The sequence below is a fragment of the Monodelphis domestica genome, chromosome 5 (genome assembly GCF_027887165.1).
Source record: "Monodelphis domestica isolate mMonDom1 chromosome 5, mMonDom1.pri, whole genome shotgun sequence".
Classification (NCBI taxonomy): domain Eukaryota; kingdom Metazoa; phylum Chordata; class Mammalia; order Didelphimorphia; family Didelphidae; genus Monodelphis; species Monodelphis domestica.
Window position 1 is genome coordinate 102,915,753 of NC_077231.1, and position 21,563 is coordinate 102,937,315.

Consider the following 21,563-nt stretch of genomic DNA (forward strand, 5'->3'; position numbering starts at 1 on the left):
TCCAGTATCCAGCCAAGTGCCTGATCCATAGTAGATGCTTAATAAATGTCTGTTAGCTGATTGATTCTTTCCTTATCTACCCCTCATTAGGTCTGACCCTGCATGAGGGCCCAAAGCAGAGACAGTCTAGCTTAGGATGTGGCCTGGGTTAGTGGATAGAATGGAGGGGTTAGAGGCAGAATGACCTGGGTTCAAAATCCTATCTTTGACACTAGCAGTGTGATCTCAGCCTCAGTTTATTCACCTATAAAATGGGGATAATAACACTCCCAGCATCTACCTGATAAAGATAATGTGAGGATCAAAGGATTTAAGAGAGGAGAAGTACCTGTAAACCCTAAAGAATCATGGGAATGGAGGCTACCGTTATTAGATGAGTAAGAGCTGGATTCAAATCCTACCTCTGAGAGTTGAGGTATAGGTTGATGTGGGCAAGGGTTTAAAGTGTTACAGAGACTCATTATTGGGGTACTATTATTAGGTTCTGTTTCACCATATATTGGAATTAAAACATTGCTTGTTTAGTTAGGACCAAGTACATCCTCTATATCAAGGCATTTGTTGGTAATAGTGGAAAGAATGAAGGCCAGGGATGTGAATCCTAGTCCTTGCTCAGCTACTCATATGAATGGGTGACACTGAGCAAGTCATCCCCTCATTCTGGGCCTTGCTTTTCTCATCTGTAAAATGAGAAGTCTAGGGTGGTGGCTTCTAAGCTCTTTTCCATTTTTATTCTAAGTTTCCCCACCTCCTAGCTCTGATATTAGGTGTTCTAAGGGCCTCTTCTTTGCTCAGGATCTTGTCTCACTTCACTGAAAAAAACTGAAGCCATTCCTGGAGAGCTATCTCTCTTTTCTCCATGTCACATTCCTCTGACATCCTCCCCAACATCCTTCACTCCAATATCTGATGAAGGAAGAGGTTTTCTCTCTCTTTATCAAGTGTATCTTTGATCCCATCCCCTCCTATCTGCTCTGGCAGATTACCACCATTATCCTCCTCATCTACTCTACTCATCATTAGTTTCTCCACATCTCTTTATTCTTCACTGGGGCCAACAAGCTTGCCAGAATCTCCCTTATCTTTAAAAAGATCCCTTACCATTTTCTCCTATCTCTGCTAGCCATCATCCAACTTCCCCACTTCTCAGTTAAACTCTGGTGAAGACACCTGTGTGAGATTCTTCTACTTCCTTTTCTTAAATACATTCATGGTGACTTGGCTTTTGAACTTGTCATTCAACTGAAACTACATGCCCCCAAGTTAGCAGTCATCTCTTAATTGCCTGCCTTTCTCAGGTTTCTTTGCTCAGTCTCCATTCTCCAAAGTTCTGCCTCAGACTCCCTTCTTCTCTTTCCTTTCTCACTTGGGGATGTCCTCAGCTCCCAGAGTTTCAGTTCCACACCTTCTTGAAGAAGTTTTCTGGAATGATATATTCAGTCCTTATCTCTCCCCTGAATTCCAGTCCTGCGTCACTAACTGCCTACAGGAGTGTTTTTCCTCCTCATGTTGGCCTCTTAGAATCTCTGGCTTCCTTCAAAACTCAGCTAGAATTCCCATATTCTGTAGGAGGCATTTCTTAGTCCTGCCAGCTATTCTTTTGGTTCAAATGCTACTTTTCATCTATTCTGAATGTACCTCTTTTTTAAATGTATTTTTTCTTTTTGTGAGCAGTAAATAGTCACTTTCCTTCTCCATCTCATTTTACAGATGAGACAAACAGGTTAAGTGACTTGCCCAGGATCACATAGCTAGAAAGTGTCTGAAGCCAGATTTGAACTCAGGAAGAGGAGTCTTCCTGATTCCAAGCCCAATGCTCTACCCACTGTGTCATGTAGCTGTCCCTTTGAATGCGTCTTGTATGTATTGTTGTTTAGTGATTTCAGCCATGTCCAATTCTTTGTGACCCCCATTTTGGGTTTTCTTGGCAAAGATACTGGAGTGGTTTTCTGTTTCCTTTTCCAGCACATTTTACAGATGAGGAAACTGAGGCAAAGAAGGTTAAGTGATCTGCCCAAGGTGGCACAGTAAGTATCTGAGGCCAGATTTGAATTAGGAAGATGTATCTTCCTGATACCAGGCCTAGTGCCCATTTATAAAAATGTATCTCCCTATTAAAGAGCAGGTTTTAAAAAGCTTATTCTTTTTCTTTATGTACTAAGGACTTACCACAGTATCTTGTTAACACAGTGGAAGCTTAGCGAATGCTTTTTGATTGATTTCTGACAATAAATGACTCATTCTGAGCCTGGAGTCCACCAGTGTCCTGAGAGAGGGGATATTTTTATTGGTCCAAATTCTGCTTTCTTTTAGTGTTTTTCTTTATACTGTCATTGTGTCTTCTGTTCATAGAAGTTCTCTGATGATTCTCTGAATTCTCCTTGTCATTTTTTATGTGGTGCAATCATATTCCTTTATATTCACATATGAGTTTGTTTAGTATGTTCCCAAGCTACTAGACAATAGTCTTGTTCATTTCTCGCACACACAAAAAGTGCTGCTACTAATATTTTGGTATATTGCATCATGGGACCATAAGATCACAGATCTAGAGTTGGAGGAAATCTCAGAGGCCTTCTGTTTATAGATGAGGAAAACAAGGCTACAGAGTTTAGGTGACTTACCCTCAGTCTCACAGGTAAATGAGAATCAGAAGTGATATTTTAACTCAGATTTTTGAGCCAATGTTATTTCTTCCATACCACATATTGGAACTTTTCTGACTTTTTTTTGACCGTTAGGTTTTCTAAAGAGACCCAGTGTCCATTGAAGTTATTCAGCAGTGGTCCATCCCTTACTCTCTATCCCCTTATCCCTAATTTTTGTCTTTGGCATTAGCAGCCTGCTAAGAGCCCCAAAATAAAGCAGTGAGATGGTACAGTGGATAGAACACTGGGTCTGGGGCCAGGTAAACCTGAGTTCAAATCTGTTCTCAGTTGCTGTGTAACCCTGGGCAAGTCATTTGACCCTGGTCACCTCAGTTTCCTCATCTGTCAAATGACCTAGAAAAGAATGAAACAAACCACTCCAGTATCTTTGCCAGGAAAACCTCAAATGAGGTCACAGAGAGTTGGACAATCCTGAAAATGACTGAACAATAGCAATAACAGGGCCCCCAAATTAGATTTCTAAGAATTCTAGACCCCAGGATCCTGGAGTGGTCATGACCAAAGGTGGGGAAGGAATGAGAATGAGACCCCATGATGTTGAGCTTGTGAGTCTGGCTGAGGTGCCCAGGGTCATGGTTCTCAGTCTGTACCCCTCCCCTCTGGCATGACACCCTCCCCAGTGTCCCCAAAGCCTCCAGAATTCCTGTCGTGCTGAGCTTGCCTTGTTCTGAGCAGCCATACAGAAGAGAATAGGAACTGATTTTCTGTGATGAAAGCCCCTGGCCATGCCTCAGAGATGTCACAGCTCATCCCTCATCCTTGTTCTTATAGCCCTAGAAGCCAGCTGCCCACCCACTGTGGAGCTGTAACAGCTTCCCTTCTAGGGTTTCATAGACTTAGATCTGGAAGTGACCTCAGAGGCTACCCAGTCTAATTCCTTGAATTTGTAGATTAAGAATCCTAGACCAATAACTCAAAGACTTGACCTCTACCTTAGAGGTCACTGAATCCAACCCTTCCTTTTATAGATGGGAAAACTGAGGCCCAGAGTGGTTAAGTGATTTGCCTAAGGTCACACCAGCAAGTGACAGAGGTAAGATTTGAACCCAGGTCCTCTGATTCTGAGATATGTTGGCAAAACACTGCACATTTCACATTGTCATATACGTGTTAGCTCTTGTTCTATGGCCCCATTCAGTTCCAAATGCTAGGGTCCTCTAATTATCTTCCAGTCTATTAATTTCTTTGTTGGGTCATGGTACAAGGCAGGTGTGTGTGTGTGTGTGTGTGTGTGTGTGTGTGTGTGTGTGTGTAGGGGGTGGGCAAGAGAACTCATGCAGTCTCTGCCCTCAGGGAGTTTATAAGCCCTGCCAAGAGAAGGAATGAAAAATACATTTTGAAATAGGTCAGATTAACTACTGGGAACCAGGCGAGCCAGGTACAAGAAGGCTGCATAAATGTTTTCAGTAACTATGACTAAGGAAAGGGAGCCCACTGGATGAGTTCCAGAAACTTTTCAGAATCACAGGATCTCAGAGCTGAGAGGGACCTTACACCTACTCCAGTTGAACTGATATGGAAGGAAGGCTGGTTCTGGTGTCTGAGGGTTTGGGTTTAAATCTAGATAGGAATCTGCTTCCTACCCATATCACCTTGGGCAAGGCATGTCATTTAACTTCTCTGGACCTCAGTTTTCTCATCTGCAAAATGAAGAAACAGTAAAAGTGAAGCACAGTATCTGGGGTCCCTTCTGTCTCTACCTTTAGGATCTTCTGATCCTAGAAAAGTGTTTCTGTAGGCAGTGTTTGAATAATCCCAGTGAAGAGAGCCCCCTCTCCAGCCCAAAGTAATAACTTTGTCCAGCTGCCATGGATAGAAAGCTTTTCTTGACATCAACTCTAACTGGACTTCCCTGTAACTTTCATCCATGCTATTTTGTTCTGACCTCTGCAGCCAAGCAGAACAAGGTTATCTCTCTTCCTCAGGACAGCCCTTCAGATACTGGAATCAACCAACCAGCCTTTCTTAAGCCCCTCCAATGTGTCAGGTTCTATGCTGCTGGGCTGTGGATGTACCAGGGACATGAAAGAAAAACTTCGAGGCCTTTTACCCTCAAGGAACTTACATTCTTATGAGGAAGTCGACATACCTTAGGATACAGCATTTAAAAAAATGGATGAAAGATTATTTTGAAGGGGAAGTGACAGTAGGAAGGGCTTAGGAAGAGCTTCCTCAAGAAGGTGATGCTGGAGCTTAGTTTCAAAGAAAACCAGATTTTCCACATTGCAGAATAAGCCGATGGACTCCTAGGGAGTCTCAAATCCTCAAATATGAGAGCTCCAAGAGCCCTCCTATGAGGCTCTCTAAGCCAACCTCTTCACTTAACCAATGAGATTGAAGAAGTTCTCAAGCCTTTGTTAAAAGTGTCCCAAAGAGCTGGCTTCCTGATTTGAGCTGCCCCTCAGATTTAGTGGGCTTTGAATAATGGGTCATGACAGGCAAGACTATGACAGCTCAGAGGAAGGAAAGCTGGATTCCTGTGGGCTGGGGTGATATACGTAGCTTCCTGGGGATTCGGGACAAGCAAAACTTTTTTTTTCCTCAGATTTTCCAGCAGTTTTTTATTTTTATTTTTTAAGTTAATTTTATTTAGTCAATTTAGAACATTATTCCTTGGTTACAAGAATCATATTCTTTCCCTCCCTCCCCTGCCCCAACCCTTCCCACAGCCGACATGCAATTTCACTGGGTATTACATGTGTCCTTGATCAAAACCTATTTCCATGTTGTTGGTATTTGCACTAGGATGATCATTTATAGTCTATATCCCCAACCATATCCTCTTGACCCATGTATTCAAGCAGTTGTTTTTCTTTAGTGTTTTTGCTCCCACAGTTCTTCCTCTGGATGTGGATAGTGTTCTTTCTCATAGATCACTCTGGGTTGTTCAGGATCACTGCATTGCCACTAATGGAGAAGTCCATTCCATTCGATTGTACCACAGTGTATCAGTCTCTGTGAATAATGTTTTCCTGGTTCTGCTCCTCTCACTCTGCATCAATTCCTGGAGGTCGTTCAGTTCACATGGAATTCCTCTACTTTATTATTCCTTTTAGCACAATAGTATTCCATCACCAACATATACCATTATTTGTTCAGCCATTCCCCAATTGAAGGGCATCCCCTCATTTTCCAATTTTTTGCCACCCCCAAAGAGTGCAGCTATGAATGTTCTTGTACAAGTCTTTTTCTGTATTATCTTTTTGGGGTACAAACTCAGCATTGCTATGACTGGATCAAAGGGCAGACAGTCTTTTAGCGCCCTTTGGGCATAGTTCCAAATTGCCCTCCAGAATGGTTGGATCAATTCACAATTCCACCAGCAATGCATTAATGTCCCAACTTTGCCACATCCCCTCCAGCATTCATTACTTTCCTTTGCTCTCATGTTAGCCAATCTGTTAGGTGTGAGGTGATACCTCAGAGTTGTTTTGATTTGTATCTCTTTGATTATAAAAGATTTAGAACACTTTTTCATGTGCTTATTAATAGTTTTGATTTCTTTAACTGAAAACTGCCTATTCATGTCCCTTGCCCATTTATCAATTGGAGAATGGCTTGATTTTTTTGTACAATTGGTTTAGCTCTTTATAAATTTGAGTAATTAGACCTTTGTCAGAGAGGTTTTTGTTATGAAGATTGTTTCCCAATTGGTTGCTACCCTTCTAATTTTGATTGCATTGATTTTGTTTGTACAAAACCTTTTAAATTTGATGTAATAAAAATTATTGATTTTACATTTTGTGATTTTTTTCTAGCTCTTGGACAAGCTAAACTTTAAAGGATGGCGGGGATCTGAACAGGACAATGAGAGCTGACTCAGGCTTTACTAGCTGTGTGACTTTGGCCAAATTATGTTGCCTCCAGGCCTCAGTCTTCTTATCTGTAAAATGGGGGAAATGTACAGGATGATCTCCAAGACCCCCTCTAGCTCTAAATTGATGAGCCTAAATATACATATGTATCCACAACACACAAATATACACAATACATATATACCAAAGCATGTCTCCTCAATCTGGTCATCATCCCCACATCCTCATAGGAATGTACCTCTCAGACCATCCTGGGCTCTGACGTTGTTGTTGTCATTTTCAATCACATCTTACTCTTTGTGACCCCATCTGGGGTTTTCTTGGCTAAGATACCAGAGTGGTTTGCCATTTCCTTTTTCAGCTCATTTTACAGATGAGGAAATTGAGGCAACCAGGGTAAAGTGATTTGCCCTGAGTCACACAGTTAGTTCTCTGATATATGAGCTTTTTCTCCTTATCTGACCTAGAACCAGCCTGCTCTCTCACTTCCCAGCCACTTTCTCTAAACCACAGTCTCACCCTTTCCTTCCTTTCCAGCTCCCCTTGGTATGATATAAGCTCCCCAAGGGCAGGTCTGCCTTGCTTACAGCATGTGTATCCTCAGTGCTTAGCCCAGTGCTAGGCATACAGTTAGTGCTTAATAAATACCATCTTTCCATTTCAGTCTCTGTTTCCTTCACCTATTCCCCTTATCTTCTCCTACATACTTAATTCATTTTCTACATATTCACAGCTACCCAGTTCACCCTAGAAAAAACTGTCTGGTCCTATAACAAAGGTTTATGTGAGCAGACATGGGTTAGTCAGTGTACAAGAGCAAAGTTTCCCCCTTTTCTCCTAGCTAAGGAGCCTGGGGGTAATCAAAGAGTCTAGGGCCCCACTGGGTGGTTGGGTTGGTCTTAAAGAGAAGAAGGTGGAGGTTCTGAGAGAAGAGTGTGGGGAGGGGAAGGGTGGGTTGAAGGCTGAGTGGAGGAGAGTCAGAAGACAATTTTCTTACTTCACAAATATTCTCATTCCTCCTTCCAAGCTAAGCTGCTCTTTGGGGCTACTTCTACCTTTCCATGACCCAGCTCTCTCCCCCCCCCCCCAACCCACAATGCCTCTCTGGGAAGCAACTGCCCCTATGTTTGTGGGAAAGCTGATCAGAGTCAGGGTGAGATAGAAGGAGGAGAGAAGAGAGACAGGCCATGTGTCTGCCTGGTGTGTGGGTGTGTGAGTGCATGTGTGTCCGGGAGACACAGCGCCTGGGAACTGTGTGTGGGTGAGAAACTGAAAGAATAGGCCGAGAAGGACAAATATGCAGATGTGCCCAGTAAGGGTGCTGGCATACTTGGTTTGAGAAGGAGGGATAGAGAGAGAAGAGGGGGAATACTGCTCCCCCATTACTGATATCTCTGGAGATCCCAGAACTGTTTCCCCAGGCCCATTGGTCTCAGGTTCCTTCAGCCTAAGCAACCCTAGTTGTATGTAGCTTATGGCTTTCGATCTCTAGATGAGTTCTTTTCTCCCCCAGGCCTCAGTTTCTCTTTCTGTAAAAGGAAGCTATTGATCTTGTCCAGTGGGTTCAACTTTTTACATGGCATGGATGCTTTTGGAGGCTGCTGTAGCCTGTGGCTGGATCCCTTCTTAGGATCATGTTTTTAAATTACATAGAATTAGAAAGGGAATCCATCACATTGAAATATAGTTCTCAAGATCTTAAAGCAAGTCTACAGAGCCCAGACTGAAGGTCCCTCCCAATTCTTTCTTTCTTTCTTTCTTTCTTTCTTTCTTTCTTTCTTTCTTTCTTTCTTTCTTTCTTTCTTTCTTTCTTTCTTTCTTTCTTTCTTTCTTTCTTTCTTTCTTTCTTTCTTTCTTTCTTTCTTTCTTTCTTTCTTTCTTTCTTTCTTTCTTTCTTTCTTTCTTTCTTTCTTTCTTTCTTTCTTTCTTTCTTTCTTTCTTTCTTTCTTTCTTTCTTCCCTCCTTCCCTCCTTCCCTCCTTCCCTCCTTCCCTCCTTCCCTCCCTCCCTCCCTCCCTCCCTCCCTCCCTCCCTCCCTCCCTCCCTCCCTTCCTTCCTTCCTTCCTTCCTTCCTTCCTTCCTTCCTTCCTTCCTTCCTTCCTTCCTTCCTTCCTTCCTTCCTTCCTTCCTTCCTTCCTTCCTTCCTTCCTTCCTTCCTTCCTTCCTTCCTTCCTTCCTTCCTTCCTTCCTTCCTTTGTTTTTTCTCTTCAGAGGTAACATTCTAGCTTTTAAGGTCCTCTCCAGCAGTTACATTATGTCCTAAGGTTTGTTCCAGTGGCAACATTATGTCTTAAGGCCCTTTCACTTTGTATGTTCTAAGGTTTATTAAAGTTGTAACAGTCTGTGCTCTGTTCTTAGCAGCCCTGGCATTCGGGGTGTCTGTGAGTCTGCTGGAGAATGAGAATTGTCTGTCTCCTCTGTCTTTGTTTGTCAGCCTGTCCGTCAGGCAGCCTGTGCCTCCCTCCCTCCCTCCCTCCCTCCCTCAGCTGCCACTGTCACCTGCCCCTCCTCCATATTGTTGCCGTCACACTCAGGCTCCCCAGATGCCTCCAGTGTTTGGCTTTCTTCATATATATGAAAATGAATATTCGGATCCCCACATGAAATCCCCCACAGTGTCAGACTCTGCCTGCCTGCCTGCCTGCCTACCTCCCTCCTTCCCCTCACCCCTCTTCTTGAGCTCCCTCCGACCTCCCCTTGGCTTTGCTGTGTGCCTGCATGCCTGTGACAGCTCTGGGGGATAGATCAAGGCGGCTGCATTTCAGGAAAAAGAATTATTTCACTCAATTACTCTTACACACGAGCGCTGGAGTTGTGGGAGGAGGGGGAGAGTGCTCCCAACAGTTGGACAGGTTTCCCTCCGTGTGTTGGGAAATCGATCATTTCAGACCAACTTCTTGGTGGCAGGTAGAGATAGGCACCTGCTGGGCTGGGGGAGGGCAAGGAAGGCTGATGGGTTGGCAGGATTAGGGTCAAGGTGGCCTTTCTGTGGGCACCTAAGGCAGGAGAGACTTCTCTGTGGCTCAGAGGAACTTGGGAAGATGAGAATTAGAAATGACCTAGAACTCAAAGGAACATTTTCAGAATTGAGTTGGACAAATTGCTTCCCTGCCCTGGACATCATTTTTCTAGTCTGCAAAATTAGGGAGTTGGTCTGTATGATTGGGGCTCAGTTGGCAGATCTGGCAAATTCCAGCTCTGCTGCTTACATTTGTGATCTCCGTCAGGCACCTTCCTTTCTGCTCCTCATTTCCCTCTTCTCTAGAATGAAGGAGTTGGATTTCATAATCCCAGAGGTTCCTTCTGACTCTAAAGCTATAATCTTATGATTTGGCCATGTGATCTTAGTCAAGTCATCTGAGATTCCTTCTAGTTCTGAATCAATGAGCCTATATATATATATATATATATATCTTAAATTTACCTAGTTATTTACAAGTTGTCTCTTACATTAGAGAACACGTTCCTTGAGGGCAGGGATTGTTTCTACCTTTCTTTGAGTCCCTAACATTTAGCTCAGTACCTAGAACCTTATGAACATTCAATATTTGTTGAGTGCCATTCTATGCTATTGGTGGTAATGGGGGAAAAAAAGCATTTGATTATTTGCAATCAGAGGATCTGGTTTCAAATCCCAATTTTGCTTCTTACTAGCTGAACAACCTTGGATGAGTATTGTTTCCCCTCTATGGTCTTTATTTCCTTTCTCTGTTAAAAAGAAGGGATTAGATCTGATGATCTCTTGGTTCCCTTTCAGTTCTAAATCCTGGGTTTCTGGGATTCTACACATTAGAAGAAATTATGTTGGGGAAAATACCTGGGACTTTCAGTGAGTTTAAGACCTTGGCTGCCACAAAAGTCATTTTTTCCTTCTTTTTCTCTTCTGTCTTAGAACTGATTCAAGTATCAGTCCTAAAGCAGAAGAACGGTAAAGATTAGGCAACTGGGGTTGAATTGAGGCAAAGTGACTTACCCAGGGCCACATAGCTAGGAAGTATCTTAGTTCAGACTTGAACCCAGGTCCTCCCAACTCTAGACCTGTGGCTTTATCCTGCCTAGTTGCCTGTATGCCTTTTTATCCTCCTACTTCTTTTTAAGCTCACTTACTGCCTCCTCTAGGAGGACTTTCCTAAATCCCGTTATCTACCCTCTCTCCCTCTTGAAATTCTGTACTATGATTACTTTGTACATGTTGTCATACTTACTATTTAAACTTTGTCTTCTCTTCCTGCTCTCCCCCCTCCCCCCAAAGCTCTTGGGAGTGAAGACTATGGGGTATTTTTTGTCTTTGTATCTCTTGCCCCAAACATAGTATCTGGCACATGGAATTTGCCTAATAAATGTTGGATTAAAAATAATTTATAGATGAGAGTGATAGCTAGAGACAGAGATCTTTCCCTTTCTGAAAAATCCAAGATTGCTCAGCCCTTGCCCTTCTGTCATAGATCATAGATTTATTACTAGGACAGAAAGTAAAGTGTTAAAAGAGTTCCTTGTGCATCCACATTGGTGGATGTTCCACCCAACCCTTCCCTCTCACCTCCCCCCACCCATCAGAACTAACTATCTTTTGTGTCATAGAATGTTGTGTTCTTGAGAACTTCTATCCCTCTTTGACTGATTTCACTCTGTAGAATGTTAGGCCACAGGGATGTAGCTTTTCTCTGAAATCTTTGTCATCAATACTCCCCCAAACAAGGGCAGGGGTCAAACTATTCCCTGTTTTCCCCTTTATAACCTGTAGTAAAGGGCAGTTACAGGATTCAATAGAGAGTCAGTCCTGGAGATGGGAGGTCCTGCGTTCAAATTTGGTCTCAGATACTTCCCAGTTAAGTGACTGGGCAAGTCAGTTCACCCCCATTGCTTAGCCCTTTCTGCTCTTTTACCTTGGAACCAATACTTAGTGTTGATTCTAAGACAGAAGGTAAGGGTTTTTTTTTCTTAAAATAACCTATAGCAAAATTTAACTTTGTATGATCACTTCTCCCTAGGCTACTATGCTAGTAAGATCTGAGATTTTAAGGAATACAAACAAACCTCAAATTCAGTTGGTCTAATCTAATTATACATTTTATTGGAAGAAGACAAACGCCTTCCTTTTGGGAATCCCCCCTCCCCCCAGGAAGAGAACACAAGTGTGTTCTGCCTCATTGCTACCTGGTGGGTCCTTATCTTTGTCTGGCTTGGAGAAGCTGGTGTAGTGGATAGAATGTTGAACAGGAGGTCCTGTTTTAGATGATTGCTGCCTGTGTGACCTTGGGAAAGGCATTTCACCTCTTTCAGCCTCGGTTTCTTAGTCTGTAAAATATCGGACTCAATGGGACTAGGGTCCCTTCCATCTCTAAATCTTAGAAATGTGAGCACACTCCTAGCTGCTCCCAGAAAATCAGCTTTATTAACTGCTATCTTTATTTTTCTTTGTTATTACAATAATTGATTTAAATCTATTAACACTGTGATTAAGGGGGTAGCTCAGTGGATAGAGAGCCAGGCCTGGAGACAGGACCTGAGTTTAAATGTGACCTCAGATACTTCTTAGCTGTGTGACCCTGGGCAAGTCACTTAACCTCGATCACCTGGCCCTTACTGGTCTTCTGCCTTAGAACTGATTCTTGTGTTAATTCTAAGACAGAAAGTAACGTGTTTGTTTGTTTGTTTGTTTGTTTTTTTTATATCTGTTTTTAGGATTCTTTCAGCTCTTGAAGTTATTTAGAGAAAAATGAGGGAAGACCTTTTCTTTGCAAAGAATAGTGGCAGCCCCATTTCAAACAGATTTCTCCCTGACCTGAGATTGTCATGTGCAGGCTGCTGCTAGATTGCCTTCCCATACCTAGAGTCTTCCCTGTGTAGCCTTGGGCTGTCTGCCTCACAGAGATGGCCCTCCAGTTCTGTATCAGGATTACCTGGAGGTTAAGGTTCCTTCTAGCACTCAATCCATGCTCTTTGATTAGTAAATCTCCTTTGATCTTCTGCCTTAATGGCCTCCAAGGTCCCTTCCAGCTCTAGATCAATTTTTCTTTCTTTCTTTTCTTTTTTTTTTAAAACCCTTACCTTCCATCTTGGAGTCAATACTGTGTATTGGCTCCAAGGCAGAAGAGTGGTAAGGGCTAGGCAATGGGGGTCAAGTGACTTGCCCAGGGTCACACAGCTGGGAAGTGTCTGAGGCCAGATTTGAACCTAGGACCTCCCGTCTGTAGGCCTGGCTCTCAATCCACTGAGCTACCCACCTGCCCCCTAGATCAATTTTTCTGTGATCTTTAACCTGAAGGCCTTAAAAAGCAAGTCCTTAAGTCACTAGCAGCTGTCATGGCACCCCAGTGCTTGTAGAAACCTTTCCCAGGACTGGAGTCAGGAGAGCTGGTTTTTAGTGTCTCAGCTGCCACTGGGGAAATGCACTCTTCCTGAGCCTCAATTTCCTCCTCCATACAATGGGAACAATTATCCCTGCCATGCTCATACCCCTGTGGCTTGGAGAAGAACATATACGCTGACATAAGCATAGCTGACACACTTCTACCTTAATTTGGAGCTGAAAGACAGAGATGCTCACATCCCTTGTGTCCCTTTGGTCTGGCCTCAGCTCCTTCCAGCTGGGGAGACTGGTGTTGGGTTGTTATATGGTTTGTAGAAATCCAAGAGATCAGAATAATTCTAGCTCAAGTTCTGGCAATAACAGACTGTGTGACCTTGAACAAACCCCTTTCCCTCTCTTGGCCTCATTTTTCTCTAAAATGAAGCACATGAACTAGATAGTTTCTGAAGCCCCTTCTAGCTCTAGATTTCTGATTCTATCAGACAGCATGGAAGAGGAGAAAGCCCTGGGCATAGAATCAGAGACTGGGTTCAAATCCTAGCTAAGATGTTTCTTAACCATGTTACCTTGGGCCAACACTGATCTCTCCTGGGCCTCCCTCAATTCCTTATATGTAAGATGAAGTGATTGGGCTAGGTGGCCTCTAAAGTCCTTGCCAGCTCTTGATCTAGAGAATCCTATGAATGAGAGGAGGTGGATTCAAATCCTGCCTCTAATATTTACCATGTATGTGACCCTGGTAAGTCACTTCAGTTCCTTGGGCCTCCGTTTTCTCATTTGTAAAATAAAGCAGATAGCCTCTAGACCTAGCATCCTATGACAGTGGCAAATTCCCCATCAGATATTTTTTGTGATTTGAGTTGGAAGGTAGATATGGAGGGTTCCTTGTGCCAGTCTGCACTAAGCTCTCCAGCTGGAAAGGCTGAAGTTAGGCCAGGGGTACACAAGAGGTATAAGCCTTGCTGTGTGCCTTTGTCCACTGAGCTCAAGCAGGCTCGAGAACTCCTCTGTTCAGTTCTGGCCTCTTTTCCTCCCTATTAGCTCAGATAATTGAGTAAAAGCCAAGTTGGCTTTGCTTGCCAGGGGTCAACAGCTGGGGCAGGCTTAATTTAGGACCTGTGTCAAGGCCCCCAGGGCATGATGCTCAGCAGACAATAGACCGATCCAAACCTGAACCTATCTTAAACAAGACTGAGCTGCTGCATTGGCGGCTGGCACCACACCGAGAGCGCAGCCAAAGAGCCCTCTTGTCTGTTTCTTGCTAAATGTTTGGATGCCAAACCAGTTTCAGAGGCTTCACGGACCAGGAGTATACTCCAGGCCACCAATTAGCTCATGGATTCTCCTTAGACAGCAAGAAGTGCCCCAAACAAACTGTGCGCATTTATCAGAGATCAAACCATTTGGTGATGGATAGGATAGACTTTTGGGGTATATTTGTGGACAAGGTGACGGAGGGAATCAGACCAGACAATGACAGTGACTATGAGATTTGGGAGTCAGAGGACCTGGCTTCCAATTCAGAATCTGCAGTTTCCTGTTTATGTGACCTTGGACAAGTCCCCTCTCTTCACCTTTAAAATGGGAGGATTGCACTGGCTAGTCTAACAAAGGTCCCTTCAAGCTCTTCCGTTCCGATTTCTCCCAGTGTTTTTAGGGTCAGTGATAGGGACTGGACCCATGATTTAACTGGCATAGAGTACTCCCAGATGAGAAAACTCTCTCTACCAAGGTATGTTAATATCTCCTCTCTGAATTTTAGAGAATTTTCTAGAATTGTGAAAGATGGAAAACTGACTTGTCCAGGGTCACATGGGGCACGAGCAATTCCATTGTGTTTATTTATGTCCTTGATTCACTTCCCCAATCCCCTCCTTCCCCCCCAACCCCCTTTATATCATAAGGTTCTGAGGGGCAGACTTTAGATTGGGGCAATCCCTTTTGTATTCTCTTCAATGCCTAAGCAGTTCCTTGTGCTTAGGGGGAAGGGTAGTGTGGGCAGGTTGCAGACCTGGGATTTCATCAATATAAGGAACTTCCAGTGTGGAAATGTCCTCTACCAATGCAGGTTCATACCTCCTCTGGCACTTATAGTCTTGGAAAATTGTAACCTGGGGCCCTGAGAGGTTAAGCTACATCTCTAAGATCTGGCAAGACTTGAACTAAGTCATACTGATTTGGAGGCCAGCCCTCTAACCATTAAGCAATTCTGCCTCTGGACTATATGCAATGAGCTATATCAGTTATTAGGGTACTGCTCCTCTTCTCTGTAGGCAGGTAGTCATAGTGGGTAGTCAGGAAAACCCAAGTTCAAAACTAGACTTTGACAGTTAAGTGACTTGTTCCAAAGTCATAGTGACTTTGTTATATGTTAAGTGACATAAAGTCACTTAACTGTCACCTGCCTCAGTTTTCTCATCTATAAAATGGGAATAACTCTAACCTTACCAGTTAGATGACTCTAAAAAAGTCCCTTTACCCTATTTACCTCAGTTTATTCATGGATAAAATGAGCTGGAGAAGGAAATGGCTAAGCCACTCCAGGATTTTTGCCAAGAAAATCCCATAAGGTGTTACAAAAAGTTGGATATGACAGAAAATGATTGAATAACCAAAATGAAGGAATGTAGTTGCGAGTCAAGAGACTTGGGTTTTAGTCCTGGTTCAGCTACTAACCATTTGTGTGACCTTAGATCAATCATTTTCAGTTCTGGGTTTTCATTGTGTTATCTTTAGCGGGGTTGTAGTCGATATGGTCTAGATTATATCTGAAGCTCTTTTCCAATAGCATAACCCTATTGTACCCCCTTGTTCTCTGACCTCACTCTGTCTCTCCATCTTTCCCTGCAGGATGGTCGAATATTCCCTGGACCTTCAGAACATCAACCTGTCAGCTATCCGTACAGTCCGAGTCCTGAGGCCCCTCAAAGCCATCAACCGAGTGCCCAGTAAGTCATCCCCAGGCTGACTCTTCCTTTCCCTGCCTCAACTCTCCAAACAAAGAAGACTGGGAAGAAATAGCCCTTCCCTTGCTGTACGTGGGGTATATTAAACTCCCATTCTGTGCCATGTAAAGATGTGGCTGCATAGGGAATTCATCAGCCTATTTAGCTTTATTGGCACGGCTACTGGCTTGGGCAACTCGAGTCACTTGGATGAATGGTCTCTGGCCACTGATGGCCATTGAATGTCAGAGCTGGAAGGGCCCAACTCCAAAAGACTTCAGAAGGACCAAACTTTTAAAAATTACCCGTGTGTAGGATGTTGTTGGAATGTCAGAGATTTAGAGTTGGGAGGGATTTCTGAAGTCAGTCCTCTAATTTTACCAAAGAGGAAACTGAGGCTCTGGCTGAAGTCTGGCTATGAAGGGAACATGGATTGTGAGGAGGGGGCATCCTAGTCTTCCTTCAGTAGTACAGACACATCCCCTCCCCCTTTCACACACGCACATGTGTTGACCATTCTCAAAGGAAGACAGCCTTGAAGGGTAAACAAACAGCCCGTGACTAGATGATAATAGGATAAAAGAGAGCTGGAGAGGACCAGACACACGCAGTCATAGACACATGAAGACAGGCTTAGCTGTCAGGGAAAATGGGTGGTAGAGACAGCAAGGCATAGAGACTCTAGATGCACTCAGATGCCATCATCTCTAGCTACAGACCCTAGGTTGTTGGTTTCTGGAGAAGAGAGGTTTCTTCTTCCTTTGGTTCTTTGTGGCTGCTCCCCTGCAAGCCTTGGGCCTGGGTGTGTAGTGGTTGCCTAGTGATGCTTATTTATAAGGAATGGATGTCAAAATGCTCATCAGAAGTTCCTGGACCTCAGGAAGGAGGAGCAGAGCTATAACATACATGGGGTGAAGGGGGCACCAGTGGCCAGAGCCCTGCCTTCCAGAAGTGACTCTAGCTTCCCTGGACCATGCTTGGTGATGGAGCTGCTTGGGCTGATATCATCAGGGTTGCCTTTTTGCTGTGTTCTTCTCCTAGGCTGCATCTCCCTTAGTCCCTTCAAGATAAGGATAAGACTCAGAGGATCCTGGATCTAGACCTGTGGCCCTTGGGTCCTACCTTCTCATTGGCAGAGGAGGAAACTGAGGCAGCCCTGTGAGGGCTCCCATGAGGAGAAGAAAGTTGTCTAAGTTTTAAACAGTTGTCTCAGTGGTAGGATTCAAACCCAGATCTTCTAATCATGGTTAGAATCCTGTTCTCATGGCATGACTGTTTTAGTCCCCAGATAAAAGACTTTCCATTACTGCATCTCTACTGAATAGTGCTGGATTCTGGCTCTCACTGTGTGACCTTGGGCAAGCCATTTCCCTTTCTCTGGCCTTAGTTTCTTTCTCTGTCAATGAAAGCAGTGGATTTAATGATTATTCTGGTCCTTTCCAGCTCTAGGATTCTGGACCTTTGTGGCTGCCAGTAATCCCTCCAGCCAATAATCCAGTCATTTAAGTATGAAAGTCACTTTTGGGTTCTTTAATAAGAAACTAGGACATTCATTGCAAGAGGCCAGAGGCAAAATAATCCATCTCTCTTTCCCAGCTCATTCTTCCTGAGTTCTTACTCCCTAGAACAGCTCCCTTTCCAAAAGCCCTCTGGAAGGCCAGAGGGCAACCAGAGGCAGTGGGGGAAGTCACCAGTGGCTATCAGGAAAAGTCCTTTCATTATTCCATTTAATCTTTGCATCAAAGGTTATCCAAGCCTGTAGAGACATGAGAGCATAAGATATCAGATTAAAGAATGCCCGAGTTGGGAGGGGAACTTAGAACAGAGAGTCACAGTTGGGAGAAGACTTAGAACAGAGAACATCTGAGTTGGGAGGGGTCTCAAAATCATAAAGTCCAACCCCCTCTTTTTAAAAATTAGGAAACCGAGGCTTAGGCAGGGCATCTGGCTTACCTACTCTCCCATAGAAAATAGGTGATAAATTCAGGACTAGAGCTCAGGTTTTGTGGGTCCAAAACCCCCTTCTGCCTGTTTGTTCTCTGTTGTGCCCCAGGCTCTGCTCATCCTTTAGGTTTCCCAGATGGAGCTTTAGAAGGTAATTATAAAATAAATCACCTTTTCCCAGCATTTTGTGCTTTCCTTATGTAGACTTTGTAAGTGAGATAATGCATGTAGGATTATCTCCATTTCACAGGTAAAGAAACTGAGGCAGAGGAAGAGTGACTTTTCCATAGTCACAGGGCTAGGATATGTCTGCAACCAAACTCAAACCCATGTCCTTGTGACTTGAAGTCTTCATTTCAGCAGGCCCAATCCTTTCCCAGGTCCTCCATGAGTGACATTTCCTCAGTGCTGTTAGCTTTTGGATCAATTCTCAGAATCCCAGCGTGGAAGGGAACCTGGAGGTCACCTGGCTCACCCTCCTCACTTTAAAGAGGAGATGAAACGAGTTGCTGAAGGTCATAGAAGCAGTAAGAAAGAGAAGCAGGATTTGAACCTGGGTGTTCTGAGTCATCACTTCTGCAGATCAAACTTGCCCACAGTCCTAATGCTAGTGAATATCAAAGCCAGAACCAGCAACCAGGTCTTTGGACTCCCATCCAGCCCCCTCATTGTGATGCCCCACTCTCCCTTTTATGCTCATCTCTTGCAAAGGTGCTTCATGTCTATTTGCTACAAGCCTGACCCAGAATTCTTGTACAGGGATGGATGTGTTTGGTATCTGTCAGATAAATGAAAGTGACTTAAAATACTATGATGGCACCGGAAGGAGAGAAACCCCATCATTCCCAAGCTTCCAGGCCCTCTGAGGGCACCTAATCTGCCTCATTCCTGAACCAGGATCTCTTCTCTGGCATTCTGAAGTAGGCAGCCAGTCTCTGTTTACAGACCTCAAGGAGTTTTTGTTATCTGTCCCTGACTCTCCTTCCCCCGCCATTCCTAACCACTACTACCTACTGACTGCCCTTTCCACTGTTGATTTCTGCCTACGATTTACTATTTTGCATTAGAGTCAGCCCCAGAAATCAGTGGGGAATGGGAAGCGAACATTCTGGTATTATCACTTGACCCTTGGAGAAAGAAGGACACTATTAAAAAGCTAAATATACGCTGAAAAGTAGACTATTAGGAATGTTTCCTAAAAGCAGTATTTGCCAGGCAGCAATCTAATTACCAGAGTCTGCCGTGCCCTCTTGGAAAGTGGGTAGGATAACCTTCAGTCGAGGATAAGCCTCTTTCCTCCCTTATTTGTCTTTTCTTCTTAGAAATTCATTACAGAAACCCATTAACCAACCAACAAGCATTTAGTAAGAACCTGCTGTGTGCCAGGTTTCAGGTTAAGCATTGGGGTTGGAGATACCAAGACAAAGGATGAAACAGTGCTTTCCCTCAGAGAGCTTCCATTCATTCTCTGAGAGGAAGTACTGTAGTATAGATACAGAAAAACATATGAAGCATAAATACCAGGTAATTTTGGGAGAGCATATAGGTTGCACAGTGGATAGAGCACTGGGTCTGGAGTCAAGAAGACCTGAGCTCAGATCTGGCCTCAGATACTTAATAACTGTGTGACTCCAGGCAAGTCACTTACCTCTCTGTTCTCTTCAGTTTTTCATCTCTCAAATAAGCTAAAGAAGAACATGGCAAACCACTTCAGTATCTTTTTTAAAACCCTTGCCTTCTGTCTTAGAATCAATACTCTGTATTGGTTCTAAGGCAGAAGAGCGGTGAGGGCTAGGCAATGGGTGGTTAAGTGACTTGTTCAGGGTCACACAAGTAGGAAGTGTCTAAGGCCAGACTGGAACTCAGGATCTCCAGTCTCTAGGTCTGGCTCTCAATCCACTGAGTCACCTAGATGCCCCTAAATATACAGCTACCTGTTTTGCTACTGCATCATTTTTGTTTTTAAACCTTTAGTTTCCATCTCAGAATGAAGAACTAAGTGTCTGTTCCAAGGCAGAAGAGCAGTAAGGGCTAGGCAATGGGGGTTAAATGACTTGTCCAGAGTCACCCAGTTAGGAAGAGTCGAAGGACAGATTTGAACCCAGGACCTCCCATCTCTAGGTCTGGCTTTCTATTCACTGAACCACTGAACCAGCTGCCCATTCTAAAATCTTTGCCAAGAAAACTTCAAATGGAGTCACAAAGGGTCAGACATGACTGAAATGATTCAACAATGACAAAATTTTGGGAGGAAGAGGCAAACCCTTCCAGCTGGGAGAGGAGAGCCTTCATGTAGAAGGTGATGTTTGAGCTGAGACTACCCAGAAATTATAGGTGGTGGTAGAGTTCACCCTATAATCTCTGCTACCCAAAAAGCTGAGGTTGAGAGCTGGTGGATCAGTTGAACTTAGGAGTTCTGAGCTACCTGAGGACTTAAGACAATCAAGGTTCCACATTATCTGGCATCAGTTTGGAGAATCCCTTGGAGGAGTTGATTGGGTGGGGGTGCTCCACAAAACTGTCTAAAGAGGGGCCAGACAGCCCAGGTCAGCCATATCAGGAAAGGCTTTATGTACAAGGTGGTTCTAGAACTGAGCTTTGAAGGAAATGAAGGATTCTGAGAGATGGGGGTAAAGAGGGAGTTCATCCCAGGCTGGAGATAGAGTATAATGATGTGCAATGATCAGAAGCAGGAGGGTATGTTTGGCTGACTATAGAGAGAAAGGGAATAAGAAGTTTTGAGGATAGAGAAACGCCAGCCAGGAGAGTTTGTGTCTGACCCTAGAGGCTAGAAGGATCATCAGTGATAGCTGACCTGAGGGGGTCATCTAGTCCAACCTCTTCTCTCATTTTTCTGACAAGAAAACTGAGTCAAGAGATCAAGTCACTTGCTTAAGGTCATATTGCTAATAAATGGTAAAGTCTGGATTTGAATCCAGAAACTCCTGGGACCAAATGGATAGAGGATTAGGGAGAATATAACAAGCATGCATGCCTCATGCTTTCTTTTCCTAAAAATATTGTCTCAGGAACCAGGATGTAGTAGAAGGGTTTCAGGAGCCTGAGATTAGGAGTCCAGATGCCTATATTCAGAGCTAGAAAGGGCCCTATAAATCATCTAATCCAAACCCCTAATTTTACACAGAAGGAAATTGAGGCCTTTGGTATGTCACAGGGAGCAAGGATTAGAGGACACCCAGGTAGTGAACATCAAAGGCAAGTTCTGAATCTAGGGCCTTTGGCCACATAGTGAGTTCTCTTTCCATTGTACTTAACTGCTTGGTTAATCTTGGCTCTGTTACTAACCAACCATGACTTTGGGCAACTATCTTCCCCTCTTTGAGCCTCAGTTTTCTTCCCTGTAAAATGAGGGATTTGGACTAGCTGGGGTCTAAGATCCCTCACCCCACCCCAGCAGCAAAGGGCAATGATTCTAGGTTTGGATAAAAGACCAAAAGATTTAAGAAATTCTGCAAGTGCAGACTCTTCCCCTCCTGCTGTTTATTTGGGCCAGCATCACCAGAGTCCCAGAAGGCTTAGAGAGAAAAGGCACGGTTACCCTCCAGCAAGTTCTTTCACCTTCCCCCCCTCCCTTGCCTCCTCTTCTCCCTTTCCCTTCCCTTTTCTCTCCTCCCTGTCTGGAGCTTTAAGAAGGACTTTAGTAGGAGGTCTTGAATACATAATAACAACAATAGCTGATAATTTACATAGCACTTTAAAGTTGACCCAGGATCCACACCTATTGCCTCTATTAATCCCCACAAAGTCCCAGTGAAGAAGACAACTAAGCCTTCAGCCGATGGGATTTCCCATTATTCTGATGAGAGGCTTCTAAACCAGAATTTAGGATCATAGAACCAGAGGGTGAGAGATGGAGC

At 43.9% G+C, this 21,563-nt stretch overlaps 1 protein-coding gene across 4 annotated transcripts in view; it reads left to right on the plus strand.

Annotated features, from left to right (window-relative positions):
• CACNA1I (calcium voltage-gated channel subunit alpha1 I) overlaps nucleotides 1-21,563 on the plus strand; it is a 172,792-nt gene that overhangs the window by 18,532 nt on the left and 132,697 nt on the right. For 3 of the 4 annotated variants that reach the window (XM_056798972.1, XM_056798973.1, XM_056798974.1), the window contains exon 3: nucleotides 15,647-15,744. In XM_056798972.1, coding sequence (XP_056654950.1) covers nucleotides 15,647-15,744 — 98 coding nt within the window. Of the gene's footprint in view, nucleotides 1-11,104; nucleotides 11,408-15,646; nucleotides 15,745-21,563 lie in introns of those variants that run through there. The other variant, XM_056798975.1, reaches the window with a different exon arrangement.